Source organism: Phocoena sinus, chromosome 2 (genome assembly GCF_008692025.1).
Source record: "Phocoena sinus isolate mPhoSin1 chromosome 2, mPhoSin1.pri, whole genome shotgun sequence".
Lineage (NCBI taxonomy): Eukaryota > Metazoa > Chordata > Mammalia > Artiodactyla > Phocoenidae > Phocoena > Phocoena sinus.
In genome coordinates, this window is record NC_045764.1 from 123,286,097 (window position 1) to 123,305,086 (window position 18,990).

The window sequence follows — 18,990 nt, forward strand, 5'->3', positions numbered from 1 at the left end:
TCTTCGTTACAGATAAAATTTGGCATTTGTCAAAATATGAATGAGATTTAAGCCTAAAAGAAATCAGCACAGCACTGAGTATAGAAAGAGCCGTAGTCTATCCCATCATTCAGAGGCAAAGAAGAAAGAAAAATAAGAAACTAAGATGAAACAGGGAATGAGGCAGTATGAAAATATGGTATTCCAGAAGCCAAGTAAAGAAAGTGTTTCAAGAAGGTAGGTGTGATTAACTGTGTCAAGTGTACACTGGATTTAGCAATGTGGGGGCCACCAGTGACTTTGATAAGGGCTGTTTTGGTGAAGAATTGAGGATTAATGCGTGATTAAAGAGAATTCAAGAAAAAATGAGAAAGAATTCAAGAGGAATTCGATCTAAGTATAACAAATCGTCTGAGCTGTTTTGCTGTAAATGAGAGCAACAGTGGCTGAAAGAAGTGTGGTTAAAAGAGGGCCCCCCCTCCCAGTTTTATTGAGAAATAATTAACATACATTACTATAAACTTAAGGTGTACAGTATGACGGTTTGATTTACACATATTGTCAAATGATTACCACAATATGTTTAGTTAACATCTAGCAGCTCATACAGATACAATAAAAAGAAAAAAGCAATTTTAAAATTTATAAATGTTATGAGATGAAGATTTAGCATCTGCACCTCTCCTTCCTCACCCTCTCCCCACATTTTTACAATAATTTTAATTATATCAAAGATTGTTTGCATCATTATAACAATGTGAATATTGTTCACTGCAGAACCTATTAGAATACTGTGATTATACGTCCTTTCCCCATGCTGTACATGTCATCACTGTGACTCATTTTGTAACTGGAAGTTTGTATCTTTTAACCTCCCTTACCTATTTCACTCATTCCCTGACCTCCCTCCCTTCTGGCAAGCATCTGTTCTCTTTATGAGTCTGTTTCTGTTTGTTCATTTGTTTTATTTTTTAGATTACACATACAAGTGAAATCATATGTTATTTGTTTTTCTCTGATTTATTTCACTTAAAATTTATTACCTTCTAGGTCCAGCTATGTTGTCACAATAGCAAGATTTCATTCTTTTTTATGGCTGAACAATATTCTTTTGTGTGTGTATATATATGTACATATATATATATGTACATATATATATATATATATATATATACACACCCATCTTTTTTTATTTTTGGCTACGTTGGGTCTTCATTGCCGCACACGGGTTTTCTCTAGTTGCAGCGAGCAGGGGCTACTCTTTGTTGTGGCAGGTGGGCTTTTCATTGCAGTGGCTTCTCTTGTTGCAGAGCACGGGCTCTAGGCACGTGGGCTTCAGTAGTTGTGGCATGTGGGCTCAGTAGTTGTGGCTCACAGGCTCTAGAGCGTAGGTTCAGTAGTTGTGGTGCACGGGCTTAGTTGCTCTGCAGCACGTGGGATCTTCCCGGACCGGGGCTCGAACCTGTGTCCCCTGCACTGGCAGGCAGATTCTTTGCCACTGCGCCACCAGGGAAGTCCCACCACATCTTCTTTATCCACTCATCCATCTATGGACACTTAAGCTGTTTCTGTATCTTGGCTATCGTAAATAATGCTGCAATGAACATAGGGGTGCATTTGTCTTTTCAACTAGTGCTTTTGTTTTCTTTGGAAAAATACCCAGAACTGGATTGCTGGATCATATGGTAGTTATACTTTTAATTTTTTGAGGAACTCCCATACTGTTTTTCCTAGTGGCTGTAAGGAATTTACTTTCCCACCAACACTGCATAAGGGTTCCCTTTTCTCCACATCCTCACCAACGCATGTTATTTCTTGTCTTTTGGATAATAGCCATTCTCACAGGCATGAGGTGATATCGCATTATGGTTTTGATTAGCGTTTCCCTGATGATTAGTGATGTTAAGCATCTTTTCGTATCTGTTGGCCGTCTGTATGTCTTTTTTGGGAAAAGGGTTGTTTCTTCTTGTGATATTGAGCTGTATGAGTTCTTTGTATATTTTGGGTGTTAATCCCTTATCAGTAATATAGTTCGCAAATATCTCCTCCTATTCAGTAGGTTGCCTTATTTTGTTGACAGTTTCTTTTGCTGTACAGAAATTTTTTAGTTTGAGGTAGTCCCATCTGTTTATTTTTTGCTTTTGTTGCCCTTGCCTGAGGAGACAGATCCAGAAAAATACTAAGGCATATGTCAACGAGTTTACTGCCTGTGTTTTCTTCTAGGAGTTTTATGGTTTCAGGCCTTACATTTAAGTCTTTAATCCATTTTGGGTTTATTTTTGTACATGGTATGAGAAAGTAGTCTAGTTTGATTCATTTGCATGTAGATAACCAGTTTTCCCAGCATCATTTATTGAAGAGGCTGTCATTTCTCCATTATATTCTTACCTCCTTTGTCATAAATTAATTGACCAAATAAGCATGGGTTCATTTCTGGGGCCTCTAATCTGTTTAGTTGATCTATGTGGCTGTTTTGGTGCCAGTATCATACTGTCTTGATTTCTGTAGCTTAGCAGTATAGTTTGAAGTCAGGGAGTGTGGTGCCTCTAGCTTTGTTCTTCATGTATTTAGGTGTTCCTATGTTGGGTGCATATATATTTACAATTGTTATATGTTTTTTTTGGATTGCGCCCTTTACCATTATGTAATGTCCTTTTTTGTGTTGTTACAAACTTTGTTTTGAATTGTTTTGTCTGATATAAGTATCACTAACTTGGCTTTCTTTTCATTTCCATTTGCATGGAATACCTTTTTCCATCCCCTTACTTTCTATCTGCATGTGTCTTTGGATCTGAAGTGAGTCTCTTGTAGGCAGCATATATATGGGCCTTGTGTTTCTATCCATTCAGCCACTCTATGTCTTTTGATTGGGACCATTTAGTCCATTTGCACTTAAAGTGACATTTAAAGTAGTTACTGCCATTTTGTTAATTGTTTTCTGGTTGCGTTAGCAGTTTTTCTGGTTGTGTTTATAGTTTTTGGTTCCTTTCTTCTTATTTTTTTTTTTTTTTGCGGTACACGGGCCTCTCACTGTTGTGGCCTCTCCCGTTGCGGAGCACAGGCTCCGGACATGCAGGTTCAGTGGCCATGGCTCACGGGCCCAGGCGCTCCGCGGCATGTGGGATCTTCCCAGACCAGGGCATGAACCCACGTCCCCTGCATCGGCAGGCGGACTCTTAACCACTGTGCCACCAGGGAAGCCCTCCTTTCTTCTTTTGATGGCTATCTTTAGTGTTATATTTGGATTCCTTTCTCTTTTTTTGTGTATCTATTACAGACTTTTGGTTTGTGGTTACCATGAGGTTTATATATAGCGTGTGTGTATATGTATATATATTACATAGTATATATATATATATATATATATATAGTATATATATAGAATTATTTTAAGTTGATGATCTCTTAAATACAAATGCATTCTAACAACCCTGATTTCTTACTCAAAAGAGGGCTTTTTGTTTTTCTTTTTTTTTTTGATAGGAGAAAGGAGAATTACTGGAGTAATATCCTTGAGTAAAAGAGGATAGGAGCTGAAGCATAAATAGGTGGACACAGACAGGAACATGGAAAGTTTGTCCACAATAAAAGCAGGTACAGATACAAGCAGGTGAGCAAATGTGACAGAGAGGTTTTCTTTTGATTGTTCCTATTGCTCAAGTCCTCTTCTTGCTCCCCTACCCACCCAGATGAGAGAGGGAGGTAGGAGATGTGTAAAAATATGAAACAGTTATCAAGGATGATGGGAGAGTGAACGGATTAGGGAGCTGTGGTAGGATACCAAGGGGCACTAAGTGACCACAACTTGTTGCTGGTAATCATAAATTTAAGGTGGACTACTCAGATGTGTTTTTCTTTAGTCACTTTAGCTGTGTACAAGGCATAGGCAGAAAATTAGACTGTATCAGGACTGGGGTTGTACTGGGCAGGTTCAACAAAGAGAGGAATTGGGGAGCTAAATTATATTCTTATAATTTATTCTTACAATTTCTCACAAACAAGGAACATTTGACTTGAATGTTTTTTAAATTACTGGACTTAAACTGTCAATAAGAGTGATTAAACCAGAGGAAAGGATCAACATACAGAACAGTTTTACATAATGTTGGCAATTTTATTTTTAATTTTTAGTTTTGATATATAATTTAAAAACACCTAGTAAAAAGCAAAAAAATGTATATCACTGTTAGATATATGGTTAATTGTTTCACTTAGTAAACTAATTCATCAATTAGTAATGACAGTTTTTACCTGCTTCTTTCATGGAAATCCGGTCTATCATTCCTTTTAATATATACATGTTGCCTGATAAAGTCCTAAGTTTGTTGTGCTTAATCCGTTCTATAATTGCATTACTGTGCCAATATATGTTAGTGATGTCTCTAGGAGAAAAAATAGCTTAGTTAAAACCAAAACATTCACATTTTACCAAGAGTCACAATGTACATATATAAGTATGTAAATTTATAACAGAAAGTAATAAATTTGCCCTCCAGCTACAATACTATTAATCTAGTTACAAAACATTTGAGGGCCAAACATTGCAACACAACTCAACCTCTTGGCTAATGTGATCCTCAGAGTACCAAGAAACTGTATTGTGGCCAAACTATACCCCTAGTATAAAATATATCATTAGCAAGAAAGCAGAGCCTTCTTCATCTGGTGCTAACAACTGATGCTCAGCTTCCAAAGGATGATTTCCCTGTCCCTCTCCTCAGGGGCTATACTGTGTTAGCTTTCACGCAGTTATATGGTTTGGATTATTCTAATCTTGTGTTTTTTCCCCTCACTACAAAGCCAAATGTCTTTACCTTCCTCTTTGGAAAGTACCAAAAAGAGGTTCAAATTGGGAAAAAACAAACTGCAGTATCAAATCACTGACCCACAAATCTACTCTTCATAATTCCTTACGTGAAACTAAGAATAAATATAAAATAGAAAAAAACAAAGTATGAAGATGTATTAGATAAATGTTGAACATTCTTTGATTCATTAGATAACTAATAAGAAACATTCTAAATATAAATGTAATAAATAAGAAAGTTAAGTTCTTTAGTTTGGTCAAATGGAATTAAATTCATACATTATACTTTAACAATATTCTCGTCTTCTGTTCTATCTTTATTTATTTTATTTAACAAATATTTAAATAGTACTCTAAAAGTACTGTTCTCAAAGTCTTATAAATATTAACTCATTTAATCCTCAAAATAACCCAAAAGGTAGGTCATACTATTATTGTCATCATGCAAATGAAGAAAATGAGACTGAAAGAGGATAAGTAATTTGCCCAACTTATACAGCCAGTAAAGAGCAGTAATGGGATTCCAACAAGGGCAATCAATGCTGCCTCTGGATATTAAGGAAACAGGTGCAAGGCAGGCAGAAATAAAGTGAGCAAGACAGATTTTATACACTTAACTTATAAACCTGCAGGTAAGTATCTTGAACAGTGATACACTGTATTGTTTTATTACAACCTTTTATTACAATTTTTTTTAACTACTAAGAAAATTGGTTTTGAAGAATAGGAAATTGTGCTAATAGAGTAGCAGAACTAGGCAAAGCCCACTTACCAGATGATGCTTTCGCTTTAGGGAGAACCAGAAAGTGCCAATGATTACTTAATATGTAGCTGTATGGCAAAGTGTTATATATTTTGATTTCTTTTCTGGATCAGTAATTTATATCTGGTTGTCCCAATTTAGATGTGAGTATCTGGACTGAAATGCATGTAGTAATATTAACTAATCATATATAATTAAGCAGATAATACCAGTTCACTTATTAGAACCTCTGAAAAAAATAAAGCACTGTGTATACAAATTGGAGCTGTCACTATTTTAAAAATAATTTGAGTTAACAGACAAAAGCAAGAAAGCTGGTTACAATCACAATGGTCATACTCATTTTACTTTACTGCCATCAGTTTGTAACCTCATTAGAAAGTCTTTGTTTTGTACCAAGATGCAATTTGTCACGCATCTCCTTTTAAGCTCTTACACACAAGTATATCTTATCACAAATTTTATTAAAAGAATACCGAAAAGTTACACTTACGTCAATTTTCCTTCTACACATATAGCAGTGTTATCATTGATGACTTTAATCATCCATTCCTGTAGCTGGACTACCTAATTAAGCAGAAAATGAAGTTATGTTATTTTTTGTATTACTTGTAGCATATGCATTACAAAATCAATTTACATTAAATTAAAAGAAAAAACGTAGACGAGTAATCCAAATGAGTCCTTAGTGTTCATCTACGTAAGAATCACATTCTATTTTAAATAGCAATAAGGTAAAAACTCCTATACATAATTGAACAAAAGATGAATGGAGGACTTCCCTGGTGGCACAGTGGTTAAGAATCTGCCTGTCAGTGTGGGGACATGGGTTCAAGCCCTGGTCCGGGAAAATCCCACATACCACGGAGCAACTAAGACACAACTACTGAGCCTGTGCTCTAGAGCCCGGGAGCCACAACTACTGAGCCTGCGTGCCACAACTACTGAAGGCCGCACACCTAGAGCCTGTGCTCCGCAACAAGAAGCCAGCCACCGCAATGAGAAGCCTGCGCACTGCAGCAAAGAGTAGCCCCTGCTCTCCACAAGTAGAGAAAGCCTGTGCACAGCAACAAAGACACAATGCAGCCAAAACCAAAATATAAATAAATAAATTAAAAAAAAAAAGATGAATGGAGAGAGACTGAACTGAGGTTGTACTGCAAAGTTTGCTCTACAATCCAGAATCAATTATACTTTAAATATTCTTATGTCAAATACTCTTAACCACTAGGGGGAAAAAAACACCTAAAATCCTAAGGTATCCATTAAAATACCCAAACTCACAAAAGACCCAATAACTTGGAGAAAAAAACAGTTGTGTAATATACATTTCACCATCACTCTTACCCTTATATAATTAGAGCTTTTTTGTTTTTTTACAAAGTTGATTTGGAGTTGCATTCAATTTCCTATAAAGGTGACTGCTAGTAATCTATATTTAGTATTCTATTCCAAAGCAAACAACTGAACAGCTCAGAGAATTCTTTATTTTAGGACAAGTAAAATCCTACATTACTATAAAGGAAGATTTCTGTGAACAACTGTGTTATGAAATTATTGCTTTTATTGTGTAACAATCTAATAATGAACTATTTCTGATGACAAATACATCCATAAAAGTCATACTTTGAGTCACCATTTATTTTATATATAAAATTATAAACTTACATATAAAGACAAACTATTCTGTGGTAGTTTTATGCTGAGTCAGGAAACTAAAATAGAAGGGTATTCATTTAAAAAATTACAGGTAAGACTTGGGAAAGAGGCAATAAAATTTTTTTTCCTACTTCTGCATTTGGAACTATAAGATATATCAAAGAATCTATCAGATGGAGATGGTATTAACAATAAAAGCTAACAGTAGGCAGTGTTCCAAGCATCTAAGATACACTGACTCATGTTATTCTCATAACACTAGGAGGCAGGTGCAATTATCTTCATTTCATAGATAAAGAAACTCTGTAAAGTCTAGTTCAATAACTTGCCCGTATCACACAGAGCTAGTTAGTAGCACAGATGGGTTACAAATCTAGGAACTCTGGCTCCATGATCCTGTATCATACTGCTTACATAAAATACCAAGGGACTTCCCTGGTGGTCCAGTAAGACTCTGTGCTCCCAATGCAGGGGGCGCCGGGTTCTATCCCTGGTTGGGGAACTAGATCCCGCATGCATGCTGCAACTAAGAGTCCATATGCCGCAACTAAGAAGTCCTCACGCAGCAACTAAAGATCCCACATGCTGCAACTAAGACCCTGCACAGCCAAAATAAAACAAAAAACAAAACAAACTATGTTGTTAAAAAAAGAAAGAAAAAATCGGAACTTCCCTGGTGTCGCAGTGGTTAAGAATCTGCCTGCCAATGCAGGGGACATGGGTTTGATCCCTTCTCCAGGAAGATCCCACATGCCGTGGAGCAACTAAGCCAGGGCACCACGACTACTGAGCCTGTGCTCTAGAGTCCGGGAGCCACAACTACTGCAGCCCGCATGCCTAGAGCCTGTGCTCCGCAATAAGAGAAGCCACTGCAATGAGAAGCCTGTGCACTGCAATGAAGAATAACCCCCGCTCGCTGCAACTAGAGAACTCCCGCGCACAGCAATGAAGATGCAATGCAGCCAAAAATAAATTATTTAAGAAAAAAAATCAAATATTCATTCATCAAACATTTGTTGAGCTCTACTATGCTCCAGGCACTGGTTTAGGCATGGGATTCATCCAGAAACAGAATAAAAAGGCCACCCTCTTTAGAGCCAACATTTGTGTTGTATGTGTGGTGGTGGTGAGGGTTGGTGAGGGGGCTGGAAACAAGCAGAGTGGTGGTGGTGATATTCAAATAAATGGACAAATAAATAATAAAATGTCAGGCAGTGATAATATTAAAAATAAGTATAAATGGAGGATTTTTTTTTTTTAGACAGGATAGTCAGGGAAGGTCTTGGAACAAAGAACTGAATGAAGTAAGGAATAAGCCATATGGATATCTGGGAGTAATTCTTCCAGGTAGAGGGAACAAGTACAAAGGCCCTAAGTAGGTAGCAAGGAGGGCACAGTAGCTTGAAAAGAGTAAGCAAGAGAGATGAGATGAGGCTGGATATCTCCAGGATTGAATTATGTAGAGTCCTACAAGCTATGGTAAAGGTTTAGTGTTTTCTCTCTCTTTTTTTGGCCGCCACGCGGCATGCGGTATCTTAGTTCCCCAACCAGGGATCGAACCCATGCGCCCCCCATCCCCCACTCACAGCCAATGAACGTGCTGTGGAGTCTTAATCACTGGACCACCAGGGAAGTCCCAGTGATTTCTCTTGAGGTGAGAAGTTACTAGAGGATTTTGAGCAGAGGAGTGACATGATTTAATATTCTATTAAGGGGCTGCTGGGTAGAAATTGGCCTATATATAAAGATTCTGGCCTCTATTTAGAAAACAGACTGAAGGGGAGAGAGGCAATAGTGGAAACAGGGAGACTATAAGGCTACTGTAGTAATCCAAGAGATTACTGTGCCTTGGACTAGGAGGCAGTGGTTGAGCAATAAGGAGTCAGATTCAGGACAGCAGAGACAACAGGATTTCTTCACAGTTTAGATGTGCAGTATGAGAGAGAGAGACAGAGACAGAGAGACAGAGAAAGAGAGAGATAGAAAAAAAAGCCCAAAATGAACCTAAAATTTTTACCTAAGTATTTGGTGAAATGGTATTACTATTTACCAATATGGGACACAATGTTAAATTTGAGATGCCTATTAGGTATCAATAGAGAAGCTGTACAGATAATTGCATATGTGAGTAGGGTTTACAAGAATGTTCTGGGCTGGAGATATATATTTGGCAGCTATCAGCAGAGAAATGGAATTTAAAGCTATGGCACTGGATAATAATAGTCTAGAGAGAATCAGTTTCTAGGATTCTAGGGAATCCAACATTTACAGGTTGTTACAGGAGAAAGTAGCAAAGGGGAGTGAGAATGCCCAGTGAGATAGCAGAAAATTAGGAGAGAGTTCCTAGAACCTAAGCAAAAAAGCAATACAAAATTTTGAGAAGGATGTTCTGATTCACTGTGTTAACCTCCCCCATGAGTGACAGAATAAGGAATAAGAATAATCATTGGATTTAATGATATGGAAATCATTGGTGAACCTGAAAAAAGCAATTTTCATGGCGTAGTGAATATGAATGTCCAAAGTGGAACTTGTTCAATAGGGAATGAGATAAGAAGAAATGATCACTGTGAATACATATACCTCGTTCAAGGTGTTTTGCTGTAACAAGCAAACAAAAAAAGGGGTGGTAGCTGGAGTGATATGGAGTAAAAGGAAGGTAGACTTTTTCTTCATATTTTTAAAAAAACGCAGGTCATGTTTCAGCATGTTTATATACTAATGGGAATGATGCAGAAGAGAGGAAAAATTTGAGGGAAGAAGGACAAAATCCTTTAGGTGGTAGGAGGAAATGAACTGGCCTTGAAAAGGAACACAAACTGTTCATCCATTTTAATAGAAGGAAACACAGAATATGTGGATATAGCAGCAAACAGACTGATAGATTTGGTGATGGGAATATGAGGTTCTCAATGAACTAAGAATGAGGAGGAAAGAAAAGGTTTGGAGGTTTTAAGAGAGAATAAGAGTGGCATACTCCTCTAGGAAAGTCAGAGCGTGGGGTGGATTGACAAGTGAAATCTAGCAGGACTGATGGGCAATACTGAGAGCCCATTTAAGGTTTGTTGTCAATTTTAAAATGAGACTAGTCAACATCGTTGTACATTTTGTTCCAGTCATCTTCTACTTCTCAGGTACAGATGTGTAGCAAAAAAAAAAAGAGTAAAATTTAACCAGGGTTACAATTTTGCCAGAGGAAGACAGAAGGAAAAGCAATAAACAGAACTGAGTTTAGTCAAGGGGATGATTTTAATGATGGACCATGGACTCTATGTAACGTAAGAGAAATGAGGACAGAAAAGATTTGATGAACTGAAGGTTGTCTTAGTGGGGTGGAGTATTGATGGTGGGGATGGGGGAAAAGTACTAGAGGTAGAATGATCTGAGCACACAGGATTTAATAGTGAGAGTGGGATGCTTGAAAGTGAGGAGCTGGTGCATGGACTGGCAAAGACAAGGGATGGGTATGACTAGAGTTGAGGGTATTGGTAGGGAGAATGTCTCTGAAAATCAAGAATTCAAGGAGGCTGGATAGATTATCTACATGGATATTGATGTCACAAGAGTTGACGACAGAAGGAGTAGCAGAGGAAAGAGTAACAGGTGTCAAAACCCTTCAACAGGATGCAAGCTCATGACTAGGAGGTTGCACTATAGATGACTACAGAAGGACAGAGGGAGTGGTAAAGCCTTATGACACATGCTTCAAAAGTTAGGGAGGGGGAAGGAGTGGTTTTAGAGAGAAGGAAAAATGACCTGCAACAAGGATGAGGAACAAGAGGAACGCACATTATATCATCTCTAGGTCCAACAGAATATGGGATATGGGAGAAAAAAGAGCCACCATTTAAGAGAAACAGCCATAATTTTAGTTAGAGCAAAGTTAAGAAATGTTCATAGAAGATTGAGAATATAACATTTTGCTAATGCTGTAACTCGAGTTCAAGAGAGCAATGTAATGTTGGGAGAGTTAAAGATGAGTGAGAGACTGGGTCAGACTAAGGCATGTACAGAACTGTGTAGAGACCTGGGAGGCTTGGACTTTGTGTAGTAGCTGAGGTAAACAGTACTATAGAGATGATGGAATTAGTACTGTAGGGTCTCTTAGAACAGATGTCTTTAAATCTTTTACTTAATCCACCTCATATTTTTAAGACAACATCTAAAACTTTTCCTCGTAAGTCTAAACATTTGCAAATAATGCAATTTCCAATAAATACACTGAGATACGAAACTGTAACTGTTATATCGCTCTTAGAAATGTAGACAGGGACTTCCCTGGTGGCACAGTGGTTAAGAATCTGCCTGCCAATGCAGGGGACACAGGTTAGAGCCCTGGTCTGGGAAGATCCCACATGCCGCAAAGCAACTAAGTCCATGCGCCACAACTACTGAGCCTGTGCTCTAGAGCCCGCAAGCCACAACTACTGAGCCTGTGTGCCACAACTACTGAAGCCTGCGCGCCTAGAGCCCGTGCTCTGCAACAAGAGAAGCCACCACAAAGAGTAGTTCCCTCTCACCTCAACAAGAGAAAGCCCTCGCACAGCAATGAAGACTCAACGTAGCCGAAAATAAATAAATAAAATAAATTAAAAAAAAAATTTAGACAGAATTCAAATATCATCTCAGTCTGATACCTACAAATCATCCTTTTAAAAATAAAGGCTCAAACCTTTACCAATTGGAAAGGTTACATTGTATCTTCCTCCTTGAACTTGAATTTCTATTATACTTCCTTCAGAGAACTTATCCTAATATAACATAGTTTGATGGTCTAAAGTCTTTCATTGATCCCTCTGTATTACAACAGAAAAACTTCTCAAATCTTCAGATGCTGTAACTCTTCTTTTAATTGCTCTGTTAATAGAAGCCCAAGAATCAGGAAAAATAAAATTTAAGAATACCTCACTGTTCATCCCCAAAGGGAGTTGAAGACTGTACTAGTAATAGAGCAAAGTAAGAGTTAATGCCTAGGTCTTACTTTTAATCCACTGTTCTTTTCACTAGGCCACACTGCCTATACACTAATATCAAAACTCCAAAATGAAGATACTGTTAATGAGAAAGCAAAAGAGCTCATGCTCTTGAAGAATGGGGGTAAAAACAAATATACATCTGCCTTAAAAGTTTTCCTACCTTATTTTTTTTAACTCCATTAGTAATAGCTTGGCATGTACTTGGAGAAAGTTTCCAGGCATTGCTTTTGGATCTCTGAGGTATTCCTATATGAAATCTTGGAGTTGCAAGCACAATTTTACATGTATCATTCATGGAACCTGGAAGATCAGTCTCCCTGGGCATTGTTTTCTCATTTCCTTCCTTAATTTCCTGTTTTGAAGTGCCTTCTGTTGTAATCTTACTATCATCAGAAACCATTAATTGACTGCTGTTTTTAAAAGGAACACAGAGAGTCTCAATGGTGGTATTTTGGGATTTTTCACAGGTAGAATCAGTGCCTTCTAAAACAAATGTGTCCTTTTTGGACTTAGTGGTTGCAACTGTATTCTCCTTAGAGTGAAGAACTTGTCTAGCCAACTGAGCTCTAGTTAATGCCTTGTTTGAGACTCCTGCAGCTGAATCATTTTCATGTTCTTGGTTCAGAATTGGAAGCTCTGCAAAAAACACAAAACCAAACAAAATTTATAGAAGGATAATATGAAATTAAAAGAGAGCAACAGAACAACTGAAAACTTCTAATATTTTTTTCCTTTTTAAAACTGAAGTATAATTGACTTAAATATTAGTTTCAGGGTATATACATAAGGATTCAGTATTTTTACACATTACAAATAACACATAACATAGGATCACCAAAATAACTTGTTACCATCTGTCACCATGCAAAGTTATTACAATATGATTGGCCACATTCCCTATGCCGTATATGAAATCCCCGTGACTTATTTATTGTATAACTGGGAGTCTGTATTACTGATCTCCCTCATCTATTTCACTCATTTCCCCCGCCCCAGGCAACTACCAGTTTGTTCTGTATATCTATAGGTCTGTTTCTGTTTTGTTATGTTTGTTCATTTGTTTTGTAAAACTGTTTATATTAAAGTCTTCAGGTTAGAAATGTTCCACCCTCAAGCCTAGTCTTTCTCTGAGTGCAGCTGGCTTTTACAACTCAATCTTTTATCCAGTCAATGCTTGTTTCCTACACAGGGGAAATAATTTTATCTAGCACATTTAGCTATACATTGAAATAACAAACAAACAAAACAAAAAGCACTTTACCATAAGTTAAATTGCACAGAGGTGCCTTCTTTTCCTGCTGATATTGAATCTTTTGCTTGACTGACAGGAAAATATTATTTGATGATTCTGAAGGAACTTCTTGGACTGAGGCTACGTTTTTTGTTGTTTTTTTTTAAAAGAAAGAAGTTGAGTTGTATTAGTCACTGAGAAGAAAAAACTGCCTTAAAAAAAATCTTGGAATAGACTTAGGTTCAGTAATGATCCAACCAATAGTGTATACTTACGGAATATATGACAGTTACATTAAGTTTTTTCCCTTTATTATTGTCTCATGCCTTCAACAGATTATCTATACCTACATTATGCTGAGAAAAAATTTTTTTAAAACTTCTCCACATTACTTGCCAACTCTAGACAAAAGTATACTACTGAACTTAGAAGCCTAGACATCTGGAATAACATTCTGTTTCTGCTACAAATCAGTGTTAAGGTTATATATGAAGTGCCATCCAGCCTTGAAAATTCTGATTTTGCTTCTGGTTGCTGGAAATTTCTAAAATGTGGAAGAACAGTTGAAAAGTTGTAACTTATACTTTAAAAATCAAAATGTTGAGATTCAGTAGCAGACTAAACCATAATTTATACTTCTTTGACATCTCTTTAGCAGGTCTTCAAAGGCACAAATCTGGTAGGCTTATCAACTAGAAAAATAGGAACTAATAGTATTATTTACATTTTATTCTGCTTTACATCCTAGATGGTTAGTTTTGTTTCTTGAATACAGAAATGAATTTCTTTCACACAAAAAGGGGAAGGTAATCAACTTAATTTGTACCAGAGAAGGAAAAACTGAATTATTTTATATGTTTAATTTTTTTTTTTTTTTTTTGGCGGTACGCGGGTCTCTCACTGCTGTGGCCTCTCCCATTGCGGAGCACAGGCTCCGGACAGGCAGGCTCAGCGGCCATGGCTCACGGGCCCAGCCGCTCCGCGGCATGTGGCATCTTCCTGGACCGGGGCACGAACCCGTGTCCCCTGCTTCGGCAGGCAGACTCTCAACCACTGCACCACCAGGGAAGCCCTATATGTTTAATTTTAAATATTACACTTGAAAAAATTAGTAGTGATTATACTTTAATAAGTATGCTGCTTTGGCCTTAGAAACCTTAATATAAAGATTTTATTATAATGATGTGTCATAAAAGAAGGATAAGTTTCTGTTTCTTTAATTCATTCTACTAGAAATGAAAAAGCAATGTAGTAAAGATGAGTAGGTAACTCAATCAAATATAAATAACATGCTATATAGAACTTGGTCTGTTTATTTGAGAGTCCAAGGATCCATGCAGAGACTCTCCAAAAGATCTCTGAAAATATATACAAAATCTGTGTTTGTATATATGTGCATTTTCTGGGGAAAGATTCATCAGATTCTCAAAGTAGTCAGTTACTTCTCTCTAATTCCACTTTACATATAAAATATGCTTTAATATACATTATTTCATTTGCTTCTCCCTTTTTTCCTAGACTGTATGAGATTATTTTGTATACTCCCCCACCTCTATCCTAAACTCCCTTAGAAAACTCTGCTTTTTGTGTCAAAATATATCACTGTCTTTGCAATGCAACAATATACCCACAATCTATCATACAGTAGTTAAGAGCGTGGGCTTTCTAATAGATACCTGTATTTAATTCTCAGCCCAGCACTTATTACCTGTGAGACACAGAGCAGAAGTGACATATTTAAAAGCTCCAACTCCGAGACTATTAAATAAGCATGTAACCATAGTGTTTGCTCAAAGAATCAAAAGAAATAATGCATGTAAAGTATCTTTATCAATTATTGCAACTCATTAAAATCTCAATTTCAAGTGTCCCAATTTCTGATCACCTTATATCTTTCCAGATCATTCTCTCAAATTCACTGACTATCCCAACAAGACCTACACTTCTTCACACTTCTTCACCTCCTTCAGGTCTTCTTTTCTCTGTCTAACCAACTTAAATTTCATGGCCAATTGTGAACACCCCCTTGCACACACACCCCAACTCCTTTGTCCTTTTTTCACATCATCCTACAGGCATACCTCGGAAATATTGTGGGTTGAGTTCCAGACCACTGCAATAAAGTGAGTATCACAATAAAGTGAGTCATGTGAATTTTATTTCCCAATGCATATGAAAGTTGTATTTATATTATATTGTAGTCTATTAAGAGTGCAACAGTCTTATGTCTAAGAAAAAAATGTACATACCTTTATTTAAAAAATTATTGCTAAAAACACAATTTTTTTATAGCAACTTTACTGTTTAAAAATGGTAACAATTATCTGACAACACAGGATTGCCACAAACCTTCAATTTATAAAGACCGCAATATCTGTGAAGAGCAATAAAGTGAACTGCAATAAAACAAGGATGCCTGTATTTGGCAAAATTACAGTCCTGATAAAATCCAACCCCCTTCCTATTCCCCACCAGCACCTATGCAGCTAGAGGAAAACTCACAACCATACTGATTGGTCTTATCTAAATTCATGCCCACAAATCTCAAGTAAGTCCTTAACATTGCCCAGGAAATAAGGCCTAGGCCATTTACTCTTTCGTTCTCCGACACTATTCAAACCTCCTCAAACTTCAATACCTGCTTCCCATTCTCACTCTCAACTGATGACTTGACTTCGTATTTCAGATTATTTCTGAAGTCACATAACACTGCCTACCTTCTTGTTTGATGTTCTGTTTATGTTCCTAGCAAAGGCCAAACATCCACTTTTAGATTCTATTCCCTCTCAACTACTCAAGAATATCATACTACAAATCTCAGTTTTTCCTTCCCTAGTGGATCATTCCCAAAAGCACACCAAGATGATGTTATTTCACCAATCATTAAAAACAACAAGATCTTCTTAAACCATACTTCCCATATTCCTCTGCTTCCCTCAAAAAGAACTATGTTCACCATCATCAATTTCTCTCCTCACACTCTCTCTTGAACCCTCCTGAATCACGTTTTTGCTCCTATCACTCCACCAAAACTGCCCACATCAGTCATCAATGATTTCCACGTTGCTAAATCCAATAGTCAAATCTCAGCCTTCATCTTTCTTGACTGATTAGCAGCATTAGACACAGCCAATGACAACTTCCTCAAAAGCATTTTGTTTTCTTGGGTTTTTCTTCTTCCTCATCTTCTCAGTGGCCTTCAGTACTTCCTACTCTTTCTTCTAACTTCTAAATTTCAGGGTGCCCCAGGACTCATCCTTGAATGTTTTTTCTGTGTACACTTACTCCCTGATGATCCCATCTAATCTCATAGCTTTAAATACCATTTAGGTGCTAATGACTCTCAAATGTATTTTTCACACCTGGACCACTTCCCTAAATTCCAACTACTTTTTTTCAAAAGCCTAATTCACAACTACACTTCAATTTTTAACAGACATATCAAAATTGACATGACAAAAAACATAATTGCTGAGCCCCCAACCCCACTCCACCTCTGTCTGCCTCACCTCAGTTAAATCGTTCCAGTTGCTCGAGCAAAAAAAAAACAAAACCAAACAAACAAATCACCCTTTATACCTCTTATATTCCACATCCAATCTCTAAGCTAATGCTATTGGCTCTTCCTTCAAAATATATCTGGAATTCGGCCACTCCTTATTATCTTCACTGCTACCACCTGACCAAGCCAACACCCTCTCTCAACTGAATTACTTCATTAACTATTTCAAATTTAAAAATATAAGTCAGATCGTGTCATTCCTCTGCTCAAAACTCTCCAGTGGCTCCTTAATTTGTTCACAATAAAAGCCCAAACTCTAACATTCACCTATAAGGCCCTGCATTATCTGACCCTCTATTTATCTACTCCTTCCCAGCTCTGTCCACTCACCCATGATAATCTCACAGCTAGTCCACATGCTTCTATTTCAGGGCATTTGTACCAGCCGAAGGATCATCCTTCCCCATTCAGTCCCCAAGATATCTGTATCTAGTGCCTCCTTCAATTTTTGGCTCAAATGCCACCTTATTGAAACATTGACCACCCCATTGAAAATTACAACCTCCTCCAACTCTCCCCATCAAGGTTACTCTTTTTCTTTCCAGAGCATTTTTCTTCTATTATACCCTAAAAAATACTTATTTGGTGATCTGTCTCCCAGCAACTGAATGTAAGCTAGCTTCATGAGGGCAGAGATTTTTGTTCATTTTGTTCACTGCTCTATCCCACCCGAGTGCCTAAAACAGTATCAGACACAATAAACACTTTTTAAACCAACACGTAATAAAACTAACCTCTTAGTGAACTGTCTTCTGGCTGGAACGATTTGTTGTTTTCCTTTCCTTCACAGAGGTAGGTATGCTGTAATACTCCTTCCTCAGCTCCGTTAGGAGTGAAAATTTTATTACTTTCATTTTTTGGTGGTTCCAACAAACTGTTTCTTGATGCTTGTTCTTGCTTGTTATGTAGTACTTTTTCTTTCATTCTTTGAAATATTTTTCCTGGTGATTCATAGCTTGCTTTATTTTTTAATCCATCTTTGTTGGGTTTTATAGCACTGATATCAAGAGAACTGTTAGAGGTGGTGGCCTCTGCTAGCATGGTAGATTGAAATATATTTTTATTATTAAAAACTGTTATTCCTAGGAACTGACTCTTTTTATGGTCATTCCATTTTAAAGAGGACTTCTGATATTTCGCCAAATCTTTTACAGGAGTAAGTGTGCCTGAAGGAATGCTGTCAAAAAAGACTGCATGCATGGGCATATTTCTCCTCTGAGAAGATGTCTCTGAAGACAAGTGAATTCCTGGATGTTTCAAAGGTGTTGCAATCATCTTGATAAACAGTAGCAACAAATTTCCTCTAACAGAATATTCACTTAAACACAATTTTCAGGATAGACCTTCAGCATGGGGCCAGAAGAACCTGTAGTTCAATGTGAAATCAACCTTTACCATGCTTTGGTACAGAAAAAGTTAAGTTTATTTGCTTTCCATAACAACATTATACTAATTAAAAGGTTTAATCGGTTCATAACAACACTGGATAATCTATAGCTCACAAATCAGACGAAGATTTTATATTTTTGTTAAAGCCTCATTTTACTATTTTTCAATGATAAACAGTTTGGCTTTTAAATTTACTTCTCTACGAAAAAGCAGCTTTCACCAAGTCTTCTACTTAATCGCTCTAGGGGCTGAATTTTGAATATCTGTTTTGGAAATTTATTTGAACCTCAAGTCCTGGAAGTTCCAATCTAATATTTGCATCAAAACTATTAACTGACATTTGCATATGGCACTACATTAAGTTATAAAAGATCAAATTTCACCAATATGGTTTTTCCTTTTAGGCACTTAAATTTTAAGGCAGCAGCTACAATGATATATCCTAATGAAGGCTAAAAATCCATTCAATTTTTAAGTTAAATAATCTCCAATCCTGATTTTGTTATGCTGCAGAACATTTTAATTGTGAGGTTTTTGTTTTAAAAAAACCTCAAATCAAAAGTAAATTATATACATTCCAATTTTCTAAACACTTACCGCTACTTAGAATTTTTAGAGGAAATC

General features: G+C 37.0%; 1 protein-coding gene across 3 annotated transcripts in view; it reads right to left on the reverse strand.

The window, feature by feature from the left end:
• Positions 1-18,990, reverse strand: part of MIS18BP1 (MIS18 binding protein 1) — a 68,342-nt gene that overhangs the window by 44,850 nt on the left and 4,502 nt on the right. For 2 of the 3 annotated variants that reach the window (XM_032621784.1, XM_032621783.1), the window contains exons 2-6: positions 17,712-18,343; positions 13,446-13,556; positions 12,345-12,820; positions 6,043-6,116; positions 4,231-4,361 (exon numbers count right to left, since the gene is read on the reverse strand). In XM_032621784.1, coding sequence (XP_032477675.1) covers positions 4,231-4,361; positions 6,043-6,116; positions 12,345-12,820; positions 13,446-13,556; positions 17,712-18,252 — 1,333 coding nt within the window. In that variant the 5' untranslated portion in view covers positions 18,253-18,343. The remainder of the gene's footprint in view (positions 1-4,230; positions 4,362-6,042; positions 6,117-12,344; positions 12,821-13,445; positions 13,557-17,711; positions 18,344-18,990) is intronic. The other variant, XM_032621785.1, reaches the window with a different exon arrangement.